This window comes from Cervus canadensis, chromosome 29 (genome assembly GCF_019320065.1).
Source record: "Cervus canadensis isolate Bull #8, Minnesota chromosome 29, ASM1932006v1, whole genome shotgun sequence".
NCBI lineage: Eukaryota > Metazoa > Chordata > Mammalia > Artiodactyla > Cervidae > Cervus > Cervus canadensis.
Genome location: NC_057414.1, coordinates 1,585,143 through 1,604,411, shown reverse-complemented (window position 1 = coordinate 1,604,411; position 19,269 = coordinate 1,585,143). Strand labels below are relative to the sequence as shown.

General features: G+C 40.1%; 1 protein-coding gene and 1 long non-coding RNA gene across 3 annotated transcripts in view; one reads left to right on the top strand and one right to left on the bottom strand.

Moving 5' to 3' along the window:
* CTSC (cathepsin C) overlaps positions 1–3,727 on the bottom strand; it is a 40,771-nt gene extending 37,044 nt beyond the window's left edge. Inside the window, exons 1-2 of one of the 2 annotated variants that reach the window (XM_043452316.1) lie at positions 3,469–3,727; positions 1,229–1,374 (exon numbers count right to left, since the gene is read on the bottom strand). In XM_043452316.1, the coding sequence (XP_043308251.1) occupies positions 1,229–1,374; positions 3,469–3,640 (318 nt within the window). In that variant the 5' untranslated portion in view covers positions 3,641–3,727. The remainder of the gene's footprint in view (positions 1–1,228; positions 1,375–3,468) is intronic. The other variant, XM_043452315.1, reaches the window with a different exon arrangement.
* Positions 3,728–13,872: 10,145 nt separating this feature from the next.
* Positions 13,873–17,702, top strand: LOC122431182. The gene is made up of 3 exons (XR_006266454.1): positions 13,873–13,935; positions 15,981–16,092; positions 17,317–17,702. It is a non-coding gene; the product is annotated as an uncharacterized LOC122431182 (long non-coding RNA).
* Positions 17,703–19,269: the final 1,567 nt, after the last annotated feature.

Here is a 19,269-nt window from a genome sequence, read left to right as displayed (position 1 = left end):
GGTCAAGCATGGGCTTCAACTAATAAAGCAGACTGCTGGCCTGCCAGTGGCCAGCACAGCTGGACTGGTTCCCACCAACTGAAAAGCAGATAGCCAATCCAGGGGAGAGGAGACAATTTTTCCTGTCTCTCTTTTCTTTTTTCATATTAAGAAGGGGTCCTCATAGTTAAAAAAAGAAAAAAAAAATTATTGGGCATTAGGATTCTAAGAAATTTGACTCAGATTACATCACAACCCACATGAGGAATCACAATAAATTCAGAAACTTGTCTTTTGCTGGTTCTTTGTCTTTCCTCATCTTTAACAGACTCATTCCCTCATGTTCATACAAAATCTGTAACTAGTTAACTCTTATCATTTGCTTGGTTAACTCTTACCGTATGTTTTAAAGGCTATCGACACTATCCCTTGAAAGAGTCTCTTTTTATTAACCTTTATTTATGATAAGAAACAGCTAGTCTCAGGCTGGTGGATTCAACTTAGTTAAACCATTTAATACTCTGCAAACAGGAAGGATATCTGGGATGGTTTGCAACTTGTGCTTGACTGTTTTACCCTAGAGTGTGTCTGCAATTAGAAGCAGTGTATAAGACTATAGGAATGGACATCCGTTCTTCCCCGGTGAGAGAAGAAAACCAGCTGGGCTGGCCGGGCTACCTTTTACTTTAGCCCAAGGGGTAACTCCGAAGCTCTCCATCTCTTTTTCTGAGCTTAGTCAAATAAGTTATTCACATTAATATATTTAGTCCATGACATTATTTCAATGAGTCATTCAGGTCAATTTCTAGAGCTAACAAACAATGATAAGAGGGACAGTATAATAACCTCAAGAAAAATTGATAAAATTCCTATCTTTCCTACAGATTCAGCATGAAGCCAAGTAACTAAAGCAACAATTAGAAATAAAGGTGTAGTAATAAACAAAATAAATTAAGATTTTAGTCATACTTACCAAAATGTAAATTTAAATACAGATGGATTGCACACATTCAAATATAGATTTGGTGTGTGTTTTTTTTTTAAACCAAAGTCATAATTTTAAATAAAGTGGAGAAATTACATCATCTAATTTCTCTTGGGAAAACTGGTACAATTCTGGTTATCTTCCTAATCTAAAGTTAAAATACTGAGGGTCTCCTCATTAGAAGAGGCTTCATTGATATCTCTCCTCATTAGAAGAGATATCAGATCATTGGAAATAATGAATGCATATTCCAACAAAACTTACCTTAAAAAAGGCGAACCACTTGTAGTCATTCAGCACAATCTCAAAGCCTTGATTGTAAATGATGGTGAAATGGCCCGAATTGCCAAAGTCATCATAAGCTGTATCCAACTTCTTGAGGTGCACCACTACTTTTTTTTCTGGTGGTCCTAAAGAAAAGAAAATACACAACAAAGTAAAGTTATTTGGACTTCAATGGGAGGTAGTCTCATCTATAAATTCAGTTATTTTTAAGCAGCTTTCCTTTCATGCTACTGAATTTGAGTGGATCTGGCCTATGAAGATATCAGAGTCCCTGTGTTGTGGCCTCTTTCTGAATAATCCCAGAGGGGTCTCAGGTAAGCCTGTGAAGTGAAGGCTCAAAAGATATACTAAGTAACCCATCAGGTAGAGACCCCCAAAAGTACAGCCACTACCTTCCCAGAGGATCCAAACACTGAAGAAATTTTTCCCTGAATAAAAGGAGAAATAGGGAATGCTGAAAATAACAGAAAGAGGGAGAAGACAAAATGGTAGTCAAAAAGTGGAAATATAAAAACATAAAAACATCTGGTATCAGGTCATAAGAACAAAGGACAATGATCTCTTCAAAGAAGAAATGGGGTATCTTTCTCCTAAACGGCTACAAAGCTCAGAATCTCAGAATCTAAGTCCTTCCAGTCTTCAGCAAACTCAAGGTTTTTATCCTACATAGTTAATTTATACTGGTAGGAACTAAACTTTTAACCTTCAGAAAATGGGGACTCAGATTTGTCTTTAATGATTAGGTTAAGGTCAAGGTATAGTATATGGGCAGAGGCTGCCTGAAAAGGATTCTGCCTGTCCACTCTGGAAGTTTCCAGACTGTGCACAAACTTTCCATGTTTCCTATTAATGCTCTGAAATAGGAGATTCCAAGGGCTTCTCAGCTGGCACTAGCGGTAAAGGCCAAGGCAGGAGACACAAGAGAACCAGGTTCCATCCCTGGGAGGGGAAGACCCCCTGGAATACGAATGGCAACCCACTCCAGTATTCTTGCCTGGAAAATTCCAAGGACAGAGGAGTCTGGCAGGCTACAGTCCAAGGGGGCGCAAAGAGTCGGACAGGACTGAGTGAGCACACACACAGGAGATTCCACGTGACAGAAGAAGGCAAATCCTCATCTCCACCTTGGGACCTCCAAGCTCAACTTTTCAAAGAGAAAATGACTGCAATGCCCCATTTTAGGAAGTGTCACACAGTCACTGGGAGTTGCACAGCTGAGTAAGCCTGTTTAGTGACAAACGACCTGGCAATCTTTGTTCTGTTAACAAGGAAATTGCGGCCAAGAGCTCCGCTCGTTCTGCAGAAGCCACAGAGAGGTGAGGGTCTGCGTAGAACACGGGTGCCTCTCCTGATCCAAGACTGTGTGTTTCCTCTCCCTTCACTGAACTTTGTCCTGGGGATAGCAGTATCTGAGAGCATATGAAATGTTCCAGTGTCTTCAAATGTTGTTCAGTGGCTCAGTCTGTCCGACTCTTTGTGACCCCGCGGACTGCAGCAAGCCAGACTTCCCGGTCCTTCACTATCTCCCTGAGTTTGCTCAAATACTAGATACTCACTGAGAGCCTTCCGTGAGCTACACACTCTGCTTGGCTCCCGGCATTTCAAATTACTGGATAAAGAGGTATTAAAAAAAAAAAAAACCTTTTATATGCTACCTGCCCTGCAATACATGAAACTGGAGGGGTACCATCCCAGAAGCCTTCTCAGACCAGCAGCATCAACACAAGTCCAAATCAAAACCGCGGGGCATAAGGGCTCTTTTCCACAATCAAATAAAAGGAGAAAAATTAACAGCTACACTCTCAAGAGTCTTTGAGCTCATTTTCCACCGGCACAATGAAATGCTGAGGATTGGATGGGGAGATAAGATTGCCCAGTTTCACCTCTCTTCCAAACAAAAAAAAAAAAAAAACAAACAAAACCAAGAAACAAAACTCAAGGGAGAAAAAAAAAAAGTTCTTGCAGAAAGTGTTGAGGGCCCAGGAAATAATGAAGACCACGTGAAGTTAGAAGCGCTCAGCCTCTCCACTCTGACATCGCCGCCCTGGAGCGAGAAGGGGCGCCCGGGGGGGGGGGGGGGGGACGCCAAGTCCAGCCAGGACATCCCGGGCTCCCGCCAACGTGGGGGTTCGCTGCGGGGACAAGGGCACAGGGATCGAAGCGCAGGAGCCCCGGGCAGACCCAGGGAGGAAGCGGGTGCCCGGGCGCCAGCGGCTTACCCATCACCGAGCAGTTGACATCGCGCTGGGAGCCGCTGGGGCCCACCTGGAAGACCCAGGTGCCCAGCAGGTCGGGGTAGGTGCAGTTGGCAGGCGTGTCCCCGCGCACGGAGCCAGCGCCGCAGACGAGCAGCAGGAGAGCGGCGAGCCGCGAGCCGGGCCGGGGACCCATGCCGGCAGCCGGGCCGGGAGGAAGCGGGGGAGGGAGGGAGCCGCGGCGCGCCGGGCGGGACTGCAGCCACCGCGGCCGCGCGCGCCTTAAAGTCGGCCGAGGGGCCGGAAACGCGGCCCGGCGGGGGCGGGGTCTCGGGCGGGGCTGGGGGTCGCGCCCCGGAGTCGCTCCGCCCCGCAGGTGGGGCTCGGGGCGCGCGGGTCAGCCGGCGGCCGCCGGCCCTCGGGGTCGGTCGCCCGAGGACAGCTCTTCCAGGGGCGGGAGAGCCACCTCCGCTCCGTGCGCGCCCCGGACGCGCTCCTTCGCTCCTGGAGGGGTAACGGAGGGAGGGAGACTGAGAATAAAGAAGGGGAAAAAAAAAAGGCGGTGGGGCGTACAGAGGCAGGCCTGCGGGCGAGGGGAGACTGAAGGTCAGAGCGAGGTGGCAGCCGGGGGCGGCGGCGGCGGTGAGGGGCTGGCGGCGTTCGGGCTGGGAAAGAGGTCCAGAGCGCGCGGTCTAACTGGGGTAGCTTTCCTCACTTGCTCGTCGTCCCCACCTAGTCCTCACTCTGCTAACTTTTTTCCCCTCAGAACTACTTTACATGCGACCACCAGCACAGTACCCCCCGCCCCCCGCAGCTGTTTGAAAACTGCTCTCCCTTTTCCCAAAACTTTTCACTGCCCTTTTTTTTTTTTTTTTTTTGCTGGATTTGTCGGTTTCCTGTTAATGTTCTTAGCCTGTTGTCTACAGGAGAATTCAGTTTTGTGTATTAGTGTTTTGTTGTCCTGCTAATTTTAAAGGATTTAGTTGCGCGCGCGCCCGCAGACGCGTCCAGGCACTGAAACCCTTGTTTTACAACTGAAAAGCTGCAAGCCCAGAGAGAGGAAGTAACTTGCCCTGGATGAGGAAGATGGGAGAAAGCCGGTCTTGTGATCAGGTTTCAGAGTGCCAGTCTGATCGCTGGTAATTATTAAGTAGCACGATTTGCAGATGCTTCCTCGTTCAGTTTAATTATCACCCTTTTCTGTGGGAACTGCTGTCTTTCCTGTCTGTTGTTGGAAGTCGGGGCTCCTTTCCTGCAGTGTTCTAGGCGTCAGGCTTCGAGCATCATTAAGGACAAGAGATGAAGAAGACAGACTTTCCTGTGTTCCTGCTAGGGCATGTTCATTTTGCCCTCATTACACTGGTTTCAAATAAATATTTGTATGTCCACCTTTTTCACCAGATTGAAGGAAGCATGTCCAGATTATTCACCTTTGTCTCCCTAGATAATGGCTTGAAAAAACTAAGTGTCCTGAGGTGTTAAAATAAGTTCACTTAATAACCTTATCTTGGTTTCTAGGCCTGAAAGCCAATTTCCGTTTGGCAGGAGGCGTTGCCCTTGAAAGCTCAGAAATGAAAATGCTCTCTAATGTAGTCACAGACTGCAAAGGCATGGGTGGGGCTAACACCCTTGTAGGTTTTATTACCCTTTACTTAGCGTGAAAAGCTGACAGCATGAATTAAACTGGCCCATTTACTGTTCAGAGATAACTCGATGACAGAGAAACAGCATTCCTAAACTCTGAGAAAATGTGCCATTGGTTGTTAAAATACTAAAACTTTTACTAAATCATCAATTATGATGAGCTGAATAATCAAGTTGAAAATTTCTTTGATTGTGTAATCAAAGCAGCACAAACAATTGTGAAAATAGTTGAAAACACATCTCTAGCCAATGAATAAATAGGAAAGAATCTTGAAGACTTCTTAACCTAGTGGATTTGTTTTGCTATTTGGAAGTGAAGATCCAGAGATAACTTGATGAATGTCACATTGTCAGTTACTAACAGTTAGGAATAAACCTCAGGTACTTTGACTTTCAATTTAGTTTATTTCCACTATCTAATAATTCTCAAACTAGTTCTCTCTCCATTCACAGGGAGAAAAACTAGTGATTCTCAAATTGATCAGATGTAAAGTTTTATTTTTATAACATATTTTATAGAGCCTTTTGCTAATTTGAAATGAAATTCATATATAAGCTTACTTGAAAAGTACCAATAATACAAAAGACAAAAAGATACTTTAAAAAATTAAAATGAAAACAGAGGGAAAAAATCTCATTGATTTGACCTCAGAAAGTAAGGGGAAAAGGTGTAAATATTGAGGAAAAGATATTTTAGATAAAGTTTGATACAAAGACCAGTATTTCATTACCTAAAATGCTCATGTATGAATGTACTGGAGAATAGAATGAGATATTCAGATACTTGCATTTTATGTCTCTATGTAGAATTGTAAAATCACAGTAAAATTGACAGGTACCTTTTTTCTAAGAATAGAAATTATTTCAGTGAGTTTATGGCTCAAATACCCCTTAGTCTAGTGGATGTATTTTACTATTGGGCAATGATCCAGAGATGATAGTATCTTGAATGAATGTCACAGTTGCCGTATCAGATGTAATGCTAGAAAACTCTTGGTCAAGTTCCCAGCAGAACAAAGTCCTATTGATTTATCTAAAAGTTGCATTCCTGAAAATTTAGTATATTTCAAATGATATGAAGTAAAAGTCAATTTATGTGCAAACCACAGTTTGGTACTAGGCTCAGATCATTTTAACTAGGTTTATAAAGAAGTAGCATTGCTTATCAGACTTCCCTGGTGACTCAGATTGTAAAGAATCCACCTGTAAAGCAGGAGACTTGGGTTGGATCCCTAGGTTGGGAGGATCCCCTGGAGGAAGGCATGGCAATCTACTCCAGTGTTCTGGCCTGGAGAATCCCCATGGACAGAGAAGCCTGGCAGGCTACAGTCCATGGGGTCACAAAGAGTAGGACGCGGCTAAGTGACTCAGCACAGCACAGCATTACTTAGCAGTAATTCTCAAACTGCTGGATGAAAATGATCAGGTGCATATGCATCTCTTTGGAATTTGCTAGAAATGTAAATTCTTGGCCCCCACCCATGCCTACTGTATCAGTTCCCCACTATGTTTTGTTTTAACCCTTTCAAAGGATCCTCGAAGCTTGAGAATCACTTAGACTGTCAGAGATGGCTTAGAGATGACCAAGGACTTGTATCACACTGCCTAAGTTTGAAGCATGGTTCTGCTGCTCACCAACTATTAATATTTAGATCTTGAGGAAGTTATTTGACTTCTTTTTGTGCCTTAGTTTTCTCATCTATAACTTGTGCATAATTGGTAAAGACCTATGACTACCTCATCTAGTTTTGAGAAGACTGAAATGAGTTCATACAGATTCTACAGAGAACTGACTGCATTTATTACTGTATATATTACTACTAGAAAACTATCTTTATTAGACAGTAGACTCCAAATCCTGTCTCTCTGCTATAATCCTAGCACCCTGAATAATTCTGTCACACAGTACTCACATTTTTTGAATGAATGAATAGTATCATGGACATAAATATAGCTATATTTCATGTATTGGGCAAAAAGTACCTTGATTCTCATATTACTGGCCTTGTAAATAAGTTTGAAAGTCACTGTTCAGGAATGCATATCGAAACAAAGAAGGATCAAAGAAATAGAGATAAAATTTGACATATCAATGTAGAATACCATTTGGCATTCTACATATCTGGTATTGGAAGTCAGAGTAACAACCATAATAATTTCATTTATTTAGGACTTTAGTGTGTTAGTCATTCAGTCGTGTCTGACTCATTGCGACCCCATGGACTGTAGCCCACCAGGCTCCTCTGTATCCATGGGATTTTCCAGGCAAGAAGACTGGAGTGGGTTGCCATTTCCTTCTCCAGGGTATCTTCCCAACCCAGGAATTGAACCGGGTCTCCGCCATTGCAGGCAGGTTCTTTACTGTCTGAGCCACCAGGGAAGCCCATTTAGGACTTTACATTTTATCATGGTAATTCACATATATCATCTCGTTTAATTATTATACAATTGTATGAGCAAGATATTACCTGATTTCTATTTCACTGGAGGCAGCTGAGGTTCAGAGAATCTATTAGGGGGTAATGAAAGAGAACTTAGAGAGGGAAGAGGAATAGGAAGGGAAAGTCTCAGACTCCAGTGTAGTTCTGACCTCTGTGAAAATGAAGCGGATCAATCTGAGAGAAAGAGACTCGGGAATACTACTCTGAGATAGTGTCAGCCGGTCCAGCGGGGACCCTTGTGCAATGATGCCCATCAGGAGCTTGTTGGGGAAAATGCCCAGGCCCAATGATCAGTTCATGGTGCACTTAGCCATTGTCCTGGACTGGAAAACTGAGGTGGTTCCTGAAGTCACTGCAGCTGGAGTCTCAGCAAGCTGCACTCCTGTGACACGCTCTCTCTTGAAGAGAAATAGGAGTAAAGTACCACCTTGGTGGCTACAGTGGGCCACTTCTATTTAAAATAAGTGGTTGAGCCACAAGAGTAAAAAGAGAGCTGAACTATTTATTCAGATCTTGTGATGCCCTAAGTGCAATACTCTGCATTTCTCCTTCTGATCTCCTAAGCAGATGTCAAAACTCTCTCTTCTGTTCCTGTGTTCACAGTTCACTATCATCATTTGATTGACTGCCTTTTCCACTAGAGTTAATGCTCTATAGGGACTCTATGGACTATATTATTTTTGTATCTCAAGAGTTTTGTCAGTTGGCCAACTCATTCATCCTCTCAATAAAATTCATGAAAGAAAGGAAGGGAGGAAGATAAGCAAGAAGAAAGGCAGAAGGTTTTGTACCTTTACAGAAGGTTTTACACCTTTACAGAAGGCAGAAGGATTAGCTTTCTGTGCATGGAAACTCAACTGATGAAAGCTTATTTGGGAAAGATCACAGGGTTGCTTAATAATGCTGCCTAGGCTGGTTGACTGCACTCTGCCAATATTTCACAGACTTTTTGTTCTTGGCATCCCTTTGCATTCTTAAAGATTATGAGAACTCCAGAGAGCTTTATATGGATTATATCTGGCAGTGTTTACTCCATTAGGATGAAAGAAAAAAAAAAATTAACAACTCACTTACTCAATAATAATAAAGTGAAAGCAGCACTTTAAAATATAGCAAGAAAAAATTAGAAGAGTTACATTGTTTTACAGTTTTGCAAACTCTAATGCCTGGCTTAATTGATGAATGCTGCATTATCTGTTCCTATACTCCATTCGCTATGATACATTGTTTCGGTTGGAGTATGTGAAGAAAATACAGTATTATACAGACTTAATACTTGAAAAAGGAATAACCTGTCAACCCATGAAGGAGTCTCATGAATCCCCTAGCTCCTTGGACCACATTCTGAGAACTTCTTCACCAGAATAATTTTACATTCGGAGATTCTCTCACTGTCAACTATTGAAAAGTGTGTGCCCTTGGTCATGAGGTGAATAGGGACAAGCAGAGATGTGGTTATGTGACCACAAACACAATTCCAACCATGGAAAAAATCCACTCAGGCACATTCCAGTGTCATTTTCCAGGAGTAGGAATATACTAGGTTTATGTAGTTAAGATACAGAAATAGAAGGAGGCTACCTTGAATTTGATGCAATGTGAGCTGGTGAAGATAGAAAAATAACAATTATGCTTTCTCTTTGAATAGTGCATCATTATTTGCACAGTACGTTCACATGTTGTGTCAGTATGATGGTAATCTCCCAGACAGTATTACTCCCATTTTACTGATAAGAAAACTGGGACTTAGAAAGGATAAGTGACTTTTCTGTGGTCAAACTGCCACAGTGAGTATAGATCTGATAACCAACAAAAAGCCTCCATTTTTAAGTAAGAGTGTTAGAATGAAATTAAGCACGTGAAGCTTTGTCTGCTTTGATGAGAGTCAGATACAAAATTAAGAGAAAGAAAAGTTCTACAGCAGGTGTATGCTGATGCAGCTGTGAAACTAGGAATTGCTGAGCTAGTCTCTGCTGTTGATCCTGTTCCCAGTTCACTATTTCCTTCTGTTAAATGAATCATGTTTTTGAAATGAAAAGTTTGAGAAGCTTTACTTTTTACTGATACACCAGGATTATCCTATAGGTCAGGGGTCCACAACCCACAGGCCACAGACCCGTACACACAGCAGGAAGTGAATGGCAGATGAACACGCTGCACTTCATCTGTATTTACAACTGCTCCCCATAGCTCACATAACCACCCGAGCTCAAGAAAACAAGCTCGGGGCTCGCACTAATTCTGCACTATGGTGAGCTGTATAATTATTTACTCATCCATCACAATGTAATGATAATAGAAATAAAGTGCACAATGCATGTAATGTGCTTGAATCATCCCGAAACCACCCCTCACACCGGCACATATGTACCCACACCACCCCCCCCACATGGAAAGATTGTCTTCCATGAAACCCGCCCCTGGGGATGGCTGCTATAGGTCACTCAGAGGAAGAGCAACCCTAATGACCCAGTCAACTTACTGAATGTCTCCACTTTGCTCCTTTTCCGCCAACACCACTCTGGCCCAATAGGCTATCGTTTCTTCCTGGGCGATCAAATTTACCTTCTAGTTTCATCCACTATTTCTTGAATGTATGAAAGCCAGGAACTTAAGTGTGATCCTTGACTCATCTTTCCCCCCAGGGTCCCCACCCAAGCTGATCTGCCAATTTATCATACTAAGTTTGTTTTACTTGCACAATTAATTTTTATTGAAATGTAAACCATATCAAGGTACTCTCAATATTGACAAGTGGAATACTTCACAATAGGTTACTTTTGTCATCTTCGAATAAAATTCTATAAGGCCCTGTACCAAAAAAAAAAAAATTCTATAAGACCCTGTACAATATGCCCAACTTATTCCTTCATCCCCCTAATTGTGTCAGGAAACTCTGCCTTCTGTTAATCCTCAAACCTTCTAGATTTTCTGTCTCCATTACCTTTGTGCTTTATCGTCCTCTCTGCCTGAAATAATTTACTCAGCTTTCCCCATGACCTGTCATTCTTACTGTATGAAATTCTCACTGATAAATACTTTATCCCCGCAGGAAGGTATCCTATAATCATGCTATCTGAAGTGGCCTTCGGGCTCTTCGTTTTATTGCTCTGTTTCTATGTAACAATGATAAATGCCTATAGTTGTTATACTTTTTATTTATTATGTATCTGCCCCACTGGAACAGAAGCTCCATGAGGTTTGGGCCTTGTCTGTCTTGTTCACCACCATGTCACCAGGACATAATAGATGCTCAATAGATATTTATTAAATGTTGATTGAAATCACTTACTCTACAACTTTAACAGTCAGGTTTATGATCTCAGCTTATTTTCAGCTTATTGTGGTTTAAGTCACTCAGTCGTGTCCGACTCTTTGCCAGCCCATGGACTATACATTCCATGGAGTTCTCCAGGCCAGAATACTGGAGTGGTTAGCCTTTCCCTTCTCCAGGGGATCTTCCCAACCCAGGGATTGAACCCAGGTCTCCCACATTACAGGCGGATTGTTTACCAGCTGAGCTATCAGGGAAGCCCTTTCAACTTATTAAAATGAAGTCTTTTAAACATCCCCATATCATTACCAGGGTTAGTAATGTGATTCTTGGGAAATGAATGCAGTTTCTCAGCTTGGAGAAACTGATAGTCTTGACCTTTAGATCAGTCTCAAATTTTCATGGGGCAAATATTATGTCACTTGATAAATTTTTATATTTCTCATCTCATACTGTTCACTTTCAGAGATATTCAGCTTGTAAGGGACCAAATTTGCAGCCCCAGCAGTATCTGAAATTTTAAGTTTATATACCTATGTGGATTAGCTTTGAAGTTGTAGATGCTGACCTAGAACTATTTCATATGCTCTCAGTAAGTCAAGGTGTAAGCACATGTAGGACAAGAGGACCATATCCTGCTGTTGAGTCGCTCAGTCGCGTCCGACCTCTGCGACCCCATGGCCTGCAGCACGCCAGGCCTCCCTGTCCATCACTGTCTCTCTGAGTTTGCTCACTTCTGTTCTTTGAGTCAGTGATGCCATCCAACCATCTCATCCTCTGTCGCCCTCCTCTCCTCTTGGCACTTTATTTCCAAAGTTTTGCAGTTCAGTTTGACTCCCCTTTTTTCTCTAGGTTATTGCTAAAAGGGAAACAGGAAGTCAAGGTAAATTCTAAAATGGCAAACTGTAGAGAGTCTTGGCATGAAGACAGCAAAACCAGCACAGGGTGGCTGATTTAAAGGTCAAGACTATCAGTTTATTCAAGTTGAGAAAGTGTATTCCTTTACCAAGAATCACATTACTTACCCAGGTAATGATACGGGAATGTTTAAAATATTTCATTTTAATAAATTGAAAATAAGCTGATATTACTATTACTTTTTGCTTATTTAATTGACAAGATCAAACTGATTTATGCATTTCTCTCATCTTTTAAAATAATACTTAATACTTCTTTGAATTTAAAAATAGTTAAATATTTAAATAAATAACTTAAGTTCAGATTCAGTTACCATGTAACAACTTGAGCCACAAAGATCTCAAATTTATCATCATTTTCATTTGTTCCTACTCCTTTTTTTTAAAATCCCTTCTTCTTAATCATATTTGTGTTTTTATTATATGAGATAGTAAAACTCAATAAATTACATTAAATATATTTTTCCATTTGCTACAGATTTTTCCCCTACTTCCCCGTTTTCTTTCCATCTATACTCTGCCCAAAAAAGCAGCTTTTGTTCCCTCCCTGGTGTGAATACTTCCAAATTTTCTACTAAAATTACCCAGTCGCTTACAAATATGCATAAGAAGCAGGGCACATATGTTCAAGGATACAGATTCTAGATACAGAATGCCATGATTTGAATCTTAATATCACTGCTTACTATGTTTAGAAAAGCTGTTTATATTCTCTGACTCAGTTTCCTTGTTAGCAAAACTGGGATAATAATAGGCCCTACCTCATAGGGATGTAGTGACGTTTTGACTGAGTTAATATGTGAAATGCTTAGAACAATGGTGTCAACTAGCTTTCATTCTTTCTTTTGTTCTCATCAACCTCATTTCCTTCTTAATGAAATTCTTTCATTCTTAAAAATACATTAGAGAGATCTTTTCACAGCAAGAAATTGAATTCATTTTAAGGAAAATAGCTGCATGGTACTTCAGGTGACACAGTGGTAAAGAATCCGCCTGCCAGTGCAGGAGACGCAAGAGATGTGGATTTGATCCCTGGGTCAGTAAGATCCCCTGGAGCAGAAAATGGCAGCCCCCTCCAGTGTTCTTGCCTGGAAAATTTCGTGGACATAGGAGGTTGGCAGGCTGCAGTTCGTGGGGTTGCTAAGAGTCGGACATGACCGAGTGCACACACACACACGCACTGCTAAACATGATCCACAGATCCAAAATGGCATCACATGTGCTCAAAACCCACGGTACCAAACCTAGATTTAATACCTAACTTAATTGCAGTTTTGACCTTACTCCCAAATAAAACCTTAATCTACCAGTTTGGAAATTTCTGGTTAGAACCAATGAGTTATTCTGGGTCTTCTCCAATCTACTCCTCAGAGGAAGAAGAGGCAAACTTTTATTTATTTATATATTATTTATTGCTGATGACTTATTTGGGGGGAGGCTACAAAATCACTGCAGATGGTGACTTCAGCCATGAAATTAAAACACAGACACTTGCTCCTTGGAAGAAAAGCTTTGACCAACCTAGACAGCATATTAAAAAGCAGAGACATTACTTTGCCAACAAAGGTCCATCTAGTCAAAACTTTGGTTTTTCCAGTAGTCATGTATGGGTATGAGAATTGGACTATAAAGAAAGCTGAGCACCAAAGAATTGATGCTTTTGAACTGTGGTGTTGGAGAAGACTCTTGAGAGTCCCTTGGACTGCAAGGAGATCCAACCAGTCCATCCTAAAGGAAATCAGTCCTGGGTGTTCATTGGAAGGACTGATGAAGCTGAAACTCCAATACTTTAGCCACTTAATGTGAAGAACTGAATCATTTGAAAAGACTGTAATGGTGGGAAAGATTGAAGGCAGGAGGACAAGGGAACGACAGAGGGTGAGATGGTTGAATGGTATCACAGAATTGATGGATATGAGTTTGAGCATCTGGGAGTTGGTAATGGACAGGGAAGCCTGGTGTGCCACAGTCCATGGGGTCACAAAGAGTCAGACATGACTGAGCAACTGATCTGAACTGAACTCCTTACCCCCACCCTCTTTTCTATAAAAGCCTTCCATTTTGTGGCACTTATCAGAGCTCTCTTCTATTTATTAGATTCATGGGCTTCCCTGGTGACTCAGAGGGGAAAGAATCTGCCTACATTGCAGAAAACCTGGGTTCGGTCCCTGGGTTGTGAAGATCCCCTGGAAGAGGGCATGGCAACCCACTCCAGGTAAGAACTACCTGGAGAATTTCACATACAGAGGAGCCTGGTGGGCTACAGTCCCTGGGGTCACAAAGAGTCAGACTGAGTGACTAAGCACACACACACATCCTTGAATAACACCAATCATGTCTTCAAATTTACTCAATTGAATTTTGTTTTTAACCAATACTTCAGTTCAGTCTCTCAGTCGTGTCCGACTCTTTGCAATGCCATGGACTGCAGCACGCCAGGCTTCCCTGCCCATCACCAATTTCCAGAGTTCACTCACACTCATGTGCATCCAGTTGGTGATGCTAGTGGAGGTGATGGAATTCCAGTTGAGCTATTTCAAATCCTAAAAGATGATGCTGTTGAAATGCTACACTCAATATGCCAGCAAATTCAGAAACTCAGCAGTGGCCACAAGACTGGAAAAGGTCACTTTTCATTCCAGTCCCAAAGAAAGGCGATGCCAAATAATGTTCAATGCTTAAGGCATTGAATACTAAGCCATGTAACAAATCTATTTAACTATTGTTAAATGGTCATTTGAGCTGTTTCTAGGTATTAAGCGTTATTTTTTGCCAGTGCAAACAATATCGCAATAAGAAATTTTGAATACACATCCTTTCTATAGCTTCTTTTATTTCCATAGGAAAGTGATAACCATATCCCTTCCTTACCAACAATCTTTCCTGAGTTGTTTTAAGAGTTTTAAGTTGTTGTAAATTTCAATATTTTAAGTTGTTTTAAATTGACATTTTAAAATTATTGCCATTTAATTTTAAATATGTATTTTGGAAGCACCTAAGGTCTGCTTTTGTATACGGTATCATATTTTTATTTAAGGCAATGATGACAGTGCTGTTTATAAAATAAACCTTATTTTCCCTCTAAATTAAACACCAGATATGAATATATCAGTTCTTTAGATACTAGAACATTTCATTTTGTTTCACTGATTGATTTTAAAGCTGGTTTGCTTCCTGTTGTTCTTTTTCATATTTTCTTCAGCTCCCGGTCTGTATAAGTGTTATGATTGCTCTATTTGTTTTAAAATTTTTTATCACTTTCAAAATCGAATGCTTTTGCTACCCCCACTACTATTTTTTTAACTCAATGGAGCATTCAATGAAATTAAATTTGGGATATTACTTTCAAGTAACCAGTTTTGGGTATTTTTTGTTTGTTTATTTTTTAACCAATTTCATCTTTTATTTGGAATAATTTTTTGTTCCTACTTTATTTGGTTTGTTTTCCTTTTATTAAGGTGTTAATATGAGTACTTAGCACATTATTTTTAGTCTTTTAATAATAAAGGTGTATTAGACTCAGAGTTTTTTTTTTTGAAACAAGTTTTAACTGTATCCCACAAGATATAACATGGCATACTTATCTTTCTTTGTAATTTTAAAAGTTTATAACTAAGGTTTAATTCCCAGTTGATTCCATTGGTTATTTAGGATTCCATTTCTTATTTTAACTAGTTACATTTAATTTCTTTTTTTAAAATTAGATTATGTTCTAAGAATATAGCATATATAATATTAGCATTTAAAATTTTAGCAATCATTTCTTTATGGCGTAATTTTTATAAGATTAAACAGTAAAAATTATGTTTTCTCTACTCAAAAGAACTTTGATATATTATGACCATGCTTAATTTTTTGTCTATTTCTTCTTTCAGTTGTAAAAGATTGAAGTATCTCAAAGTAACTTCATTCTAATACATTTCTTAGTTATCTCATCATTTGTTCTTAATATTTTAATTGCTTTCTTATGTAGTACATTTGCATGTAACTGTATTATGTATACTTTGAAAAACATACACTTTTTGCCTATTCATAGATTTCCCACAATAATCCTCTCCTCTAGAATTTCTACCTAAACCTGCAATCTCAAAAATAGTTCTAAGACTTGCCTCTGCTGGGTGTTGTCTTGTTCCAAGACCTAGTTAAGGTTGGGTTTAGAGGGAAAGAATGACTGAAATGCAAATTCACACTGCTATTAGGTGCTTTAGGCTTTTAATATCTAATATATTTTTTTCTTCCTGATTTTTATGATTTTAACAGGTCTCGTCAACAATGTAGAATACATAATACTGACAAGAGTATTAGTAGTAAACTAAGAAGAACAGAGAAATTGAATTAAAAGTGAGAAAATGGAGAGAGTCAAAATGCACAGGTATAATTGCTTTTCATGATAACAGTTATCATTTATTGAATGTCTTCTATGTGTAGACACTACGTACATGTGCTCACTCCATTCCCTACAGCTACACTATAAGGTTGGTATTACTCACTTTAGTTTAGAAATGAAAAAGTGTTTAGAACAGAGAGATTAAGTATCATGCTAAGTGTCATACAACTTGAGTGATTGAGCTAGAGAATTTGGCTGATTCCCAAAGTATGTCTGAGTTCCAGTGCCCCCATCTTTCCAGTGTACCACACTCCCTTACTTGTATGCAGACTTAAGGAGATATTCTGAATAAATAGTTGTCCATAAATAAAAAGCACAATACTTCTTTAGCCACAAAACTGTATTTATTTAATACATATTTATTCAACATGGTATAGTGTTGTAGCCACTAAGAGGAAGTGATGGTAGAGTAGGTGTTTCTGGAAGAAAGTAAAGACAAATGGAAGCTTCCCTGGTCGCTCAGCAGTAAAGAATCTACCTGCCAATGCAGGAGACGAGGGCTCAGTCCTGGGTCGGGAAGATCCCCTAGAGAAGGAAAAGGCAACCCACTCCAGTATTCTTGCCTGGGAAATTCCAAGGACAGAGGAGCCCAGCGCACTAGAGTCCATGGGGTCGAAAAAGAGTCGGACGCAACCTAGCGACTAAACAACACCAACAACAAAAACAAATGGAGACATCTACTTCAAGTTCCTATGGGATAGCAGAATGAATATCTAATGATAAACTGGATATATTGCTGAAGGGCTCAAGGAAGGGGCCATTCAGTCATTCAGGTCAATGCAGATATTTGTCGGGCTTCTCTACTCAGGTATAGACAGGCAGTGAGGATACCTGCAGGGTGTTCAGACTACTTTAGGTATTGACCGAATGCAGTTTTTATTAATTCTCACCAAATAAGTAAGAGCTGACATAGCGGTAGAGGTCACCCAAAGCAAGCCCATGGAACATAGAGGAAGTGGAGGGAAGAGGCTGAGGACAGCTTGACAATTACCAAAGTGTAAGGGCTAAGCTAAAGAACAGGAGCTCATGAAGGAAAAATTAAGAGAGTCAGAAGGAGGACCAAGAAAGTTAATGATACATTGAAACAAGGAAGAGGAAATATTGAGTCTAAAATTTAATGAATGAGTTTTTGCTTCAGCCGTCACTAAGTCAGAACCAATTCTAGCTTCTGCTTCTAGAACCACATACCAAATTGTTCTATTTCTTTAGCTGAGGGCAGAGATCCCTGTTCTTTGTGAAACTGCTTCAGAAAGCTGGAGTTGATAGTCCTGAAGTCCTCTAGAGAACTGACAGCTATCTGAAACTGCAGCAGGGCCATTCCTGATGGACATGACTACAAGCACCGACTCATATTCTGTGACTCAGGATGGTTGAATGACATCACCGACTCAATGGGCATGAGTGTGAGCAAGCTCCAGGAGATGGTGAAGGACAAGGAAGCCTGGCGTGCTGAGGTCCATGGGCATGAATGAGCGACTGAACAACAAGAAGATATAGACTGAATAGTATCTTGAACCTGTCCTGTTCCATTATACCATTTTACTACAATGTGGCCATGCTTAGAGTTGCTTTAAAAAATAAATTTTTCATATCAAGCCATCATTTGTATATCTTTATGAAAGGATGCAGACACATTACCATAATTTGAACTTTCATGATTCTAGTCACTTAGAACCTGAATAAAATAGGAACAAACAGGGATTATTGCACCTTGTTGAATTTCTTTATTAATTTGTCTTTGAAAAACTTTGCCTGTAGACAACAGACTTGTTGCATAATTGCAAGAGCTAATGAAAAAGGCTCATTTGCACATGATTCACATGACATGTCTCAAAGTCAAAAAGAAAGTGTAATTTCATTTCCTGTACAATGTTAAGTTCAACATTCTGGCTCCCTAGAATACTGGGAAAACAATTCTTCACCTGATTTGGTTCAACTGAATCCATTAATTGGGAAATAATTAAATCAGAGACATTATGATGTATCTCTACAGAAACGGTAATGTATTTAGAGAATCTCTATGATATCTCTAACTGAGATCTCAATTTGTCTGAGGTGTTTTATTTTTAATGATAAAAATATTCAAATATTTCTTGAAGCATTGATTGAACTTTTTCTAAAATCTCTACCAGAAGTCAGGAAAGCTGGGTTGAGATAATGTCTGGGCCACTAACTCACATGGTGATCTTGAGGAGATCAGTTCAAACTATGCCTGTGATTCTTCCTTGAAACTTCAGTGGATTGTTATAAAAATTGAAAAAGATTACTTGATTCAAGAAATGTGTGTTAAGTAATTACTGTATGTCAAGATCTGTTTTAGCACAAGGGATTCAGTGAAGAACATGCCAAATGAGATTGCTGCTTTCCTGGGCCTAAATTCAAGCCAAGAATAAAATTATTTAACAGTTACATGTGCATAAATAACACAAAGGAAAGTATTAGAGGTAAGGGTAGTGTGTGTTAGTTTGGGAGTTGGGAAAGAATTCTTTGAGAAGATAGCGTGTAAGCTGAGATCTGCAGGGTGAGAATTGTACATGTCAACACCATTCTATGTAGAAGGAAAAACACATAGAAAGGCTGGAAGTATCTGAGGACGTATGAAAAGTTCAGAAGAGCTATCATGATAAGTGATGGGGGAGAAGTGGAAGGTAGTTATGAAAACACATCGTGATGTGGCTAGTGAGAACGTAAATTGGTTTGAACATTTTGGAAAGTACTTTGGTAACATAAAAAATCTCAAAAAGTAGTTCTAGTCTTTGATTCAACAATTTGATATCTGGATGTATATTCTGCTAAAAATCATATGAAATACAGAAAAAAATTTAAGAACAAAGATTTTACTGTGCATTTATAACAGGAAAATCAGGAAAATGAATGACTACACAGAGATGAGCAAAAATATAGCGTGTGAAAATCAAGAAATACATACAGCTAACAAAAGTGTTTATGAAGAGTTTGTAATAATATTAAAAATTATATTATAAATTATTTTATAATACTTAAAGAAAGAAACCAGCACAGTGCAGGCACGGGTCCAGATAAACAATGCTCACACCATGGTCTGGATCACAATTGAGGAATTCTCAGATGAGGATATCCTGATCTCTGTAGGAGTTACTGGCAAATTGGTCTCACCTCTCATCTGCAGCGAGATACTATCTT